Raw genomic sequence first — 8,513 nt, 5'->3', positions numbered from 1 at the left:
GAAGTGACAACTTACCTGCTTTTTCAGTCCATGTTTTCTCCGTGCCTGTGCTTTGCTAGCTGTTGATTTCTGCTCCTCACAACTGCGCGTAGCTCCAGCCAGCCATCCCAGGCCTTGCACAGGGCTGGTGACTTACCTTGCTTCAGAGTGTTGTGCACACGGGAAGGCTGGATGAGAAGTGATTAGCATGCCCCTCGGGCTCACCAGAGCCTGTGATCAAAGGCCTCTTGCTGGCAGTCACTGATGGGGAACATCATCCATTATCTTTGTGTCTGATCACTTCCTAATCTCGGCACTAGCTGTTCTCCAAGTTCCTCTTCTAGATGGCAGGGAACTGAGGTACAGGTAGGACCAAGGAAGAAAGACAAGCAACGAAGTGCTGGTCCCTGGACCCCCGAGTAGCATCCTGAATGGTGACTGTTCTCCTGGAAGTAACACAACACCTGCATTGCTACAGGAAAGAAAGATGACGTTTTTCACCATACATAATTTTTCATTTGCTCATCTCTGGTTTGCTGTATTTCGTTGATCTGCTCTGGCAGATCCCAGGTCTCTCTTGAAAACTATGTCTTTGTGTGCACAATTATGCCCACAGGTAATAGGAAACCGGGGTTTCAAAAGAAAACCTGATCCCATTGCTAGATAATAGCAGTTTCCTAAATAAATGTGTGGTTGCCCCGGGGGTTGAGGTTGTTGCCAGATGCACCTTTTTTTGATTGGTGAGAACAGCAGATGACGCTTCGTGGCATATAAGTGCAAGAGAAAACACGGCAGCGCAGATAAGCAGAGCAAGCGAGCCATCTGGAAAGAAGAGCTGAGAAGGTGTTGAAGCAGCTGCTTGCCATGGCATTTGGAATGCTAATCTATATTTTGCTGAAAGGTAGGTTTGGAGGAGGCTTTTCAATGTTGTAAAATACGAGGCTGATTTGGAACAAGAGTTGGCTTTTTCTGAAATAAGCAGTTGGGGTGGGAAGCATGGGAAGACATTGCGAAGCAGAATTGCTTTAGAGTTTTTAAATCTGGATGAAATTTTAATTGGTAGGGTATGATTTAGTCTCCTTGAAAAGAAGCTACTTAGACTGGTGAATAGGTATAACATTGTAGTTAGTATATTCCAGCTGTCTGTGTTGTAAATTGCATAGGAGAACAGAATGAGTATGTATTTTGGAAATTTGCAAACAAGAGTTTGTTTCCCCACAATCATACTTATGCTGTGGCAAAAGGAAGTTTGAGGCAAGAATATTTGACATTAATTGCTGTTATATTACTGCATCATATCAGAATTGTATGAAGTGGGTACATGTTTTCTGGATGAAATGAACCTTGAATAGATATACTGAGTTTTTCTGTTCCAGTAAGCATCTATTTGCATTACACAGCAATGGGGGCACTGAGTGAAGAGTCAGCTCTTACTGTTTCATCCCTCAGCACAGACTTATGGAATAATTGGACAAAAAACAACGCCGAAGGTATTTCTTTTTTGTTCTGTTTGTCTCTATTAATCTGTCACTTAAAAAGAACAAAACAAAAATTTAAAACAAACCCAAACCAAAAAAAACCCAGCAAGATTTACTATGTGATAACTGCTATAATGCTCCTGTCACTTGAACACTGTTGAATTTTGTGTGTGTGTTTTATTTGCGAGATGAGCTGCTTTCTTCATGGAGCCTTAAAAACCTCTCTGAAGTAATAGCTGCCGCTCAGCTGGGGTAGGCTCAGCATTGACCAGCTGAAGGATCATTTATTAGAAGTCAGTTATAATTTGAAGAAGCTATTTTAAGGCCAGTTGGGATAGGTGATCTGCATTTCTGATGGCCATTTCTATGACTTATAACTAGTGCTTGGTTTCTAGCTGTCTTCAGTGTGAGTTTTTACGCACACAAGTGAGAACGCAGCGAGTGTAACTTGAGTGATGCCTCTCCATTACTGTTACTCAGGAGTTTCTTTCTTGGTTGCAGTTCTGCTTTCGGCTGTCACAGCTTCCACAGCTCTCTTCAGAGTACTGGCTCTCTCTTTTCTTTCTTTTTCTTTTCTGACTGAAATGTGAACTCAAGCTATTTACCTGCCAACATCTGAGACCAGAGGGCTGTGTTTATCCTGCAAGCTGCATTCTTGATATTACTTCAGGTGCTAGTGATGTCATTATATTTGGAGAACTGTGTGATCTGGAACTGAGGTTTTGGCAGGTCAGTAAAGGAGGAAAGAATTTTAACCGTGATACTTATTAATGTCTTTGTACTTTAAAAAGAACATAAACATGCATACAAATCATCTTCTGTTAATTGTAAGTCATCACAGGACGGCTTAAAAGCTTTTTTTAGTAGATCCATAAGCTTTTTATTTTTTCTCATAACAAGTCAAACATTTTTTTGTCTAACTTGTCCTAGTGGTACAGTGTTATATATACATTCATCCATACATGGACTATATATGTGAGTTTCATATATATATGTATATAAAATACATTTTTTTTTAATCTATATATATGCACACACATATATATGTGAATTCAAGATGTTGTTAAGTTTTGGCTGCAGTAGTTTGATTTATCAGTGCAGCACTGTGGTCTGGTTTAGTGGATTTGTCTGTGACACAGTTCTTCCACGGTTACATACAGCAAACAGGAGAATAACAAAGTAGAAATATGTTGTGCTCCTTAAGTATCCTGTTTGTATTATTTCTATAAAGCAGGAGTTATGGATCATGTTTGAACAAATAAGAGGCTTATTTACAGGGACAGAGTCATGTCTGTAGTTGTCCCATGTGCCTTTGTTAGCTGTGTCTGTGCAAGTCAACTAGATAAGCAGCACTTTTAGTTGAGAGTGTGTTCCCCTCAAAGGCAGAAGCAAACTCACAAACATACAAGCACGTGTTTACATGGGTGGTTAAAAGTACACTTTGGTGGATAAAGCCAATGAAAAGTTAGAAAACAGCATTTCCAGAAAGGAGATGGAAAAGAAATGCTTAAAGAGTCACCAAAGGGACTGGCTGTATCTCTCTGATTTTTTTTCTTGTTGCTCCTATTCCTGTGTAAGTTCACTTTATAGTAAGGTTTATAACCAAGGTTCAGTAATACTGGATCCTAAGAAAATTAATTGCTGGGTAAGTATCACTGGAGGAACTGGTAGGTTTTTTTGTGGGATTGCAAGTCCTCTGGGGACTGAGGTGCAGTTTGTGGAAAACAATTAATTGCCACTCAATCCATTTGCCTCCTATTTACAAGATCATCTCCTATTTCCTTCTTTTCTGTGGCATAGGCTTTACTTGGCACGTTAGGCTGGGTCATCACCATGGGGGGAAAAGGTAATGGAGAGGCTGCCCAGCTGGGAGCTGACACGGCAGGAATAAAGGACTTGTGAGCTGTTTGGGCTGAAGGGGAGCCTTTGTAGCAAAATGTGCAGCTAGGAGTAGGGAAGGGCTTGGTATGACAGGGTCCAAAATGAGATCCCTTCATTGCCATGAGCTGCTGCTTCTGTGCAGCCTGTAAGGGAGGCCCTGAACCTGGGCCTGACCCCTTCCCTCCCTCCCCTTTCTGACTCTCCCGTTCCTCCCTGACACACCATACTTGAAGGCTGAGCTGTCGTGGTCTTAGTGGCTGGCTCTTTTTGTTGCCTGTCTGTCAGTTTTGGCATGCCCAGGCTTCCAAGTACCTGTAGTTTTGATTTCATGTCAGATCCTGCCAAGTGTATCTGTTTGAATGACTCAGTTGCATGCTACTGTCAAGTGCTTACACAGCATGCTTTTCTTTCCTCACATGACATGAAAGGGCACATGGATGTGTTTATTCAACAGCTTATTTAGTATCCAGGTTGATAATAAGATATGAATTAGCATAATGCTCTGAGATGGGTTAGAAAATGGTTCTTTTTGTTTTCAAGACTAATCATTCTTTCAGAGGTAACTTGTACTTTTGCAGTGTCAAAATAATTTGCACTTAAAATTTTTGTGTATACATTTAAGATATGATCTTGCAACCCGCAATGGACAAAGCTCTTGCTCCTGACAATGAGGGAGGAAAGTATTGTTTGCTTGTCGCTTGCACAGCAAGATGTTTGTCTCAAATGCTTTCTAGGCAGGCTTCTGCTCTGTGCTGACCTTGGTTTCTAATGACAGTAGTAACTTTCACAGCACTCAGGGGAAGAGGTTTTGTGTACCTGCAAGAAGGAAGGTTCCTTCCAGACGTTGGTAGATTGAAGGCTGCCACCTCTTGGCAGCAGTGGTGTAAATGGGAAGGGATGTTTCTGGCTGTGCCTATTCACTGAATCTCTTCCCTGCAGAGCTTGGGTAGCTGCTCTGCAGGTACATTTGGCCTAAGTGCAAATGGGCTTCTGCAGGTCACCTGCATCCTGGATCTCCTCGGCATGCTGAGCCCTGCAGCTGTGTTTACCACAGGCTTTGGTTTCTGTTGTGCTTTCCCCAGCAGTGAGCGCTGTACAGTCCTCCTGTGCAGAAAATAGTCATCCATCTCTTGTCATAAAAATCTGTCTCTTCTTCCTTAAATCTGTCCCTGCAAGGCCTGATCCTGTGCTGACTGTGCTCTCAGTCAACAAGCCTGTCCCTGGAGCTTTTCGGCAGCAGACCTGGAGCCAGCCAGAAAAGAGGCAGAGCTCAATACTAGAGCTTGCATGTAGCCAGCACCAACTCCTGCCCTTGCAGAGTGTGTGGTTCAAAGGCTGTAGGTATGTCTGCCCTGTGCAGGGCTTTCTATAGCAGAGATGTCACTCTGGTCCCAGTACATGGGGACAACCTTGCTGAGGTAGCATAGAGCTCACTGCTAGGTGATGCTGCACCCAAGTCTGGTCTGTGAGCCGCTTCGGGTACTCCCTTGTGCGTCGTGGTGTGCGATAGAGATAGGGCCTCCATCTCAGCACATCCTTTGGAGTGTATTTATTGTCACTTGATTGCTCAGCCAAATCTCTGGATGTGGTGTGTAGTTTCTAGTGTTGTGTTTCTAGTTTGTGGTCTGCCATCTCCACAGCGTGAAGAGAAACTTGTGATTTTTTCCTTACAAGAATGGAAAAGATGCACTTTTTTCAGCACAAAGAAGTTAATGCTTTAAAGCAAAGCATGTTTCTTTCCACCTCTGTAGCTTTTCCTGAGGAAGTGTAGTAAACCAGTAAACCAACATGTTATTTTTTAAGCAGACTTGAATTGTTACTTGTTCTCTCCGAGTCTCTTGGTAAGCTGGAAGTCTGATTACTCTGTCAAGTTTGAGAGAGCACTATTTTCAAAGTGGTGTTGTTTGATCTGAGTAACAGCGATAGCATCATCCCTTTTAGGTGTCCAAACCACATGATTCACAACTGAAGTTGTGAATTGCTCTAATGTGCGGGCGTAGAGTAGAGCAGGTGTTTACCATCACCTGTCATCTCTGTGATGAAGCTGCATAAAGGATGAAGGAAAAAAATCACTTAGTTGAGCGTGCTGGGGGGATTCCTGCCATTGAATGACTCAAATGGAATTTAGGAGGTTGGTGGTATTACTCCTGAAAAATGTTTTGTGGGATCTCGAGTCGCTTGCAGTACTGCTAGAGGCTTACATCTATGATGAGAGTTCCATCAGTATAATATCTCCAGACCTTGATCCAGCACTTGGTCAGAAAGGAAGGTTTCTGCTTGCTGTACTATTGTTTAGTCACTCTGAGCAGACCTTGTCACCTTCCTGCATGATGTTATTTTTCTTGTGGTCATAACTGAAAGCTGGCTTTGACATACACTCGGTTAGGAAATCACCTTCAGCCATCACTAAAACAGTCCCCTGAAATAGAAAGACATGGCTTGGACAGCCCACCCCACCAGGGATTCCTGTAACTGGGTACAGAGACTCGTTCAAACAGCTACTTGCTTTGATGGTGAAGCTTTTGAGCTTTCTCTTCACTTGCTGCACCCTTGCTCCTGTTTGAGATTGATGCCAGCCTTCTGTACAGCAGGGTGCCTTGCTCCTGGGCTCAGGTCCTCTTCTATTGGTATTTAACATTAATATAAGATCCCCAAGAGCACTTTTGACTTCTTTATTCCCATTTGAGCTGCCATGGTTGGGAATAAGATAAGTCATTTTCTGTGCTTTCGAAGCAGAAGCATGCTTACTGATCTGGATGCATATAATTTTGCACAAGTTCAGAAGCTTAATAGTCATGGACCGTGCTTTTGCACAGGAAGACCATCTGGGCAGTCTTGGGTGCTTACAAGCATAACTGGATGCTCAGCTAACATTAGGCCATGGAGAATGGATGGAGAGAGCAATCCCACCATTCATCACTCACTCACAGCTGCAGAGCTGGCAGGCAGGGTGTTAGAAATGCAGTAGTTTGTTTTGGGATGGGGAAAAGAAAAAGAAGTAACTAATAGTTTGAATTCAGACTGGGATACATACTGAGAGTAATTCAATGTTCTCATTGTGTCCTAAACTCCTGGTGTTCCTGGGATGGTATTTTCAATTGGATTGCAGGTTGAATAGTGCTGAATCAATCTCCCATAGTCATTTTTATCCATGCTTCTCAAGGGCAGGTAGTTTATTTACAGATTGTTCTTTCTCTAAAGCTTTGTTGGAATGTCTTAGAAGCTTGTTCTGCTTAGCAGTGTTTGAATCTGCTCGCAAGGCGTATCACAGGAAATCTATGTATTGTCTTCTGCAGGCAGTGTGTGTTCAACTGGAGTTGTGAAAATATATTCAAATCACTTTTTTTTCTAAACAGAATATGTCTTTTTTCCCCTTTCACAGTAGACTACACAGAGCAGCCAAAGCTCTTGAAGCTGATGCAGACCTGTCTTGAAGAACACCACAGCTATTGTATCAATGGGCTCTGCGCTTTCCACAGCGAATTGAGGAAACCCATATGCAAGTAAAGAATATTGCTTATAAGTACCCTTCTTAAAAATTAACACCAGTAGCATAGTTTCTTTGTCTACTACACGTTACTAACATAACATGAGTAATTTTCGGAATAGCGCGGCTTTCAAGTGCCAGTCAAGTATTTGCAGGCTTAAAGCTTGGCACAGGCTTGAGCACTGTGGTGGCTCAGGACTGTTAACGAGACAGTAGTGCTGTGATAGATAATACTAAGGAAGGGAGAGGGGAACTTCACAGCTTTGTAGGTCACTGCTGTGATGGCATCTCAAATCACATCCAGTGCTAGAGTAAATAGTAGAGGAATAAGTAGATTTTCATGGTAGGAACAATTAAGGGGGCAGGATCTTCCAAGATGTGAGCTGCAACCCCCCTTACACACCAATCAGGACTATGGTGTCCTTAAAACTTTCTAGCTGTCCGTACTGGGCAGCTTTGACTTTTGAAGACACTGTAGCAGCTGAAGATCAGCAAAGCACAGTGCTCTTTGTCCACACCCTCTTCAACAAGGGTATGTTTAGACTGCATTTGCTGCTGTGACTGCAGAACTTGAGGTAGCTTTAAACTAGATCGACTGGGGCAACTGGTAGTCTTGGTGAAGAGGTTCTGACTGAGCGCCATATTCAGCCTCTCCTTGTTTAGACTTGTTTTAAATTGTTTAAATCTGATGAAAACTAACGTGTGTTTCTGAAATACAAAGCATAACAAGTGCTGGATAATTTTTGCACGGTATATATTTATTTTGCAGGTGCCTTGCAGGTTATAATGGAGAAAGGTGTGAACATCTAACACTAAATTCATACGCACACAATTCTTACGAGCGCTACATTGCTGTGGGAATCGGTGTAGGAATACTGACGAGTGGGATACTCGCTATCATCTACTGCTACGTAAGAAAGAGGTATGGGAGATATGTAACCTTCTGATTATATTAATCTGAATTACAGTGGGCAGGATGAAACAGTGTGCAGAGTTCTGAGGGCCCTGGGAGTGTGTTCTTGCATGTTATTGATCTGTGGTGTGATCTTAAAGGACTTGACTCTCTATACCTCAGGTTTCTGATCTGCCAGCTGGGTCAAACAGTGTGATTATCTGAAACGTGTGTTTCATTGGGGCTGTCGAAATGAGTTAGACGATTAGATTTAGGTTCTGTTCAGACTGCTGTGGTTTTAGATTTGTCAGATGAAAATAACATTATGTTGTTGACCTTTCAGATGCAGGAAATTGAAATCACCCTACAAAGTCTGCATGGGCGAGACGGCGTTGTGAAGATCTGGCATTGGGACACTTACCAATTTGCCTGTAAAGGAGAGGAAGTTCTGCTGGGAAGGCCACCACAAGCCGTACGGCAGGGACCCCAGCCTCGCTGATGAGATGAAATCAAGGGAATGACAGAGCGAGTACATCAAAGGAACTCGTGCAGAACTAATGGGCTCCAGGCACTTTTGAAGAAAGACTTCCTCTTTTTAGTAAAGGTTGCTAGGTCCGAACAGCTAAGGATACTTGCAGCCCTCTCGGTGCTCTCCTGTGGCTGGTATTTGCTGAGGGGAGGGCTGGTTGGTTGTAGCTGTTTTCAGTCATTTCAAGCCCTAGAACAGTGTTTTGCTCTGGTCTCTTCCCTCACCTCGTTCTTTTTTTTCTCCTCTGGAGGAAAAGCACAACCTGTT

The 8,513-nt window shown here is 43.0% G+C and overlaps 1 protein-coding gene across 1 annotated transcript; it reads left to right on the top strand.

The window, feature by feature from the left end:
• Positions 1-843: 843 nt before the first annotated feature.
• On the top strand, positions 844-8,115 carry EPGN (epithelial mitogen). Its single transcript, XM_029087408.1, has 5 exons — positions 844-880; positions 1,356-1,469; positions 6,721-6,841; positions 7,595-7,747; positions 8,061-8,115. The coding sequence occupies exons 1-5, from the start codon at positions 844-846 to the stop codon at positions 8,113-8,115; spliced, it is 480 nt and encodes a 159-aa protein (XP_028943241.1).
• The last annotated feature ends 398 nt before the right edge of the window (positions 8,116-8,513 follow it).

This window comes from Antrostomus carolinensis, unplaced genomic scaffold (assembly GCF_000700745.2).
Source record: "Antrostomus carolinensis isolate BGI_N321 unplaced genomic scaffold, ASM70074v2 scaffold7121, whole genome shotgun sequence".
NCBI classification, from domain to species: Eukaryota; Metazoa; Chordata; class Aves; order Caprimulgiformes; family Caprimulgidae; genus Antrostomus; species Antrostomus carolinensis.
The sequence above is the reverse complement of the archived record's forward strand: the minus strand, read 5'-3'. Positions and strand labels throughout refer to the sequence as shown.

Coding starts and splice junctions, on each gene's coding strand:
- EPGN (XM_029087408.1), top strand. CDS start 844: ATGGCATTTGGAATGCTAATCTATATTTTGCTGAAAG. Junction 6,842..7,594: donor TTGAGGAAACCCATATGCAA/GTAAAGAATATT, acceptor TTTATTTTGCAG/GTGCCTTGCAGGTTATAATG. Junction 7,748..8,060: donor TACTGCTACGTAAGAAAGAG/GTATGGGAGATA, acceptor TTGACCTTTCAG/ATGCAGGAAATTGAAATCAC.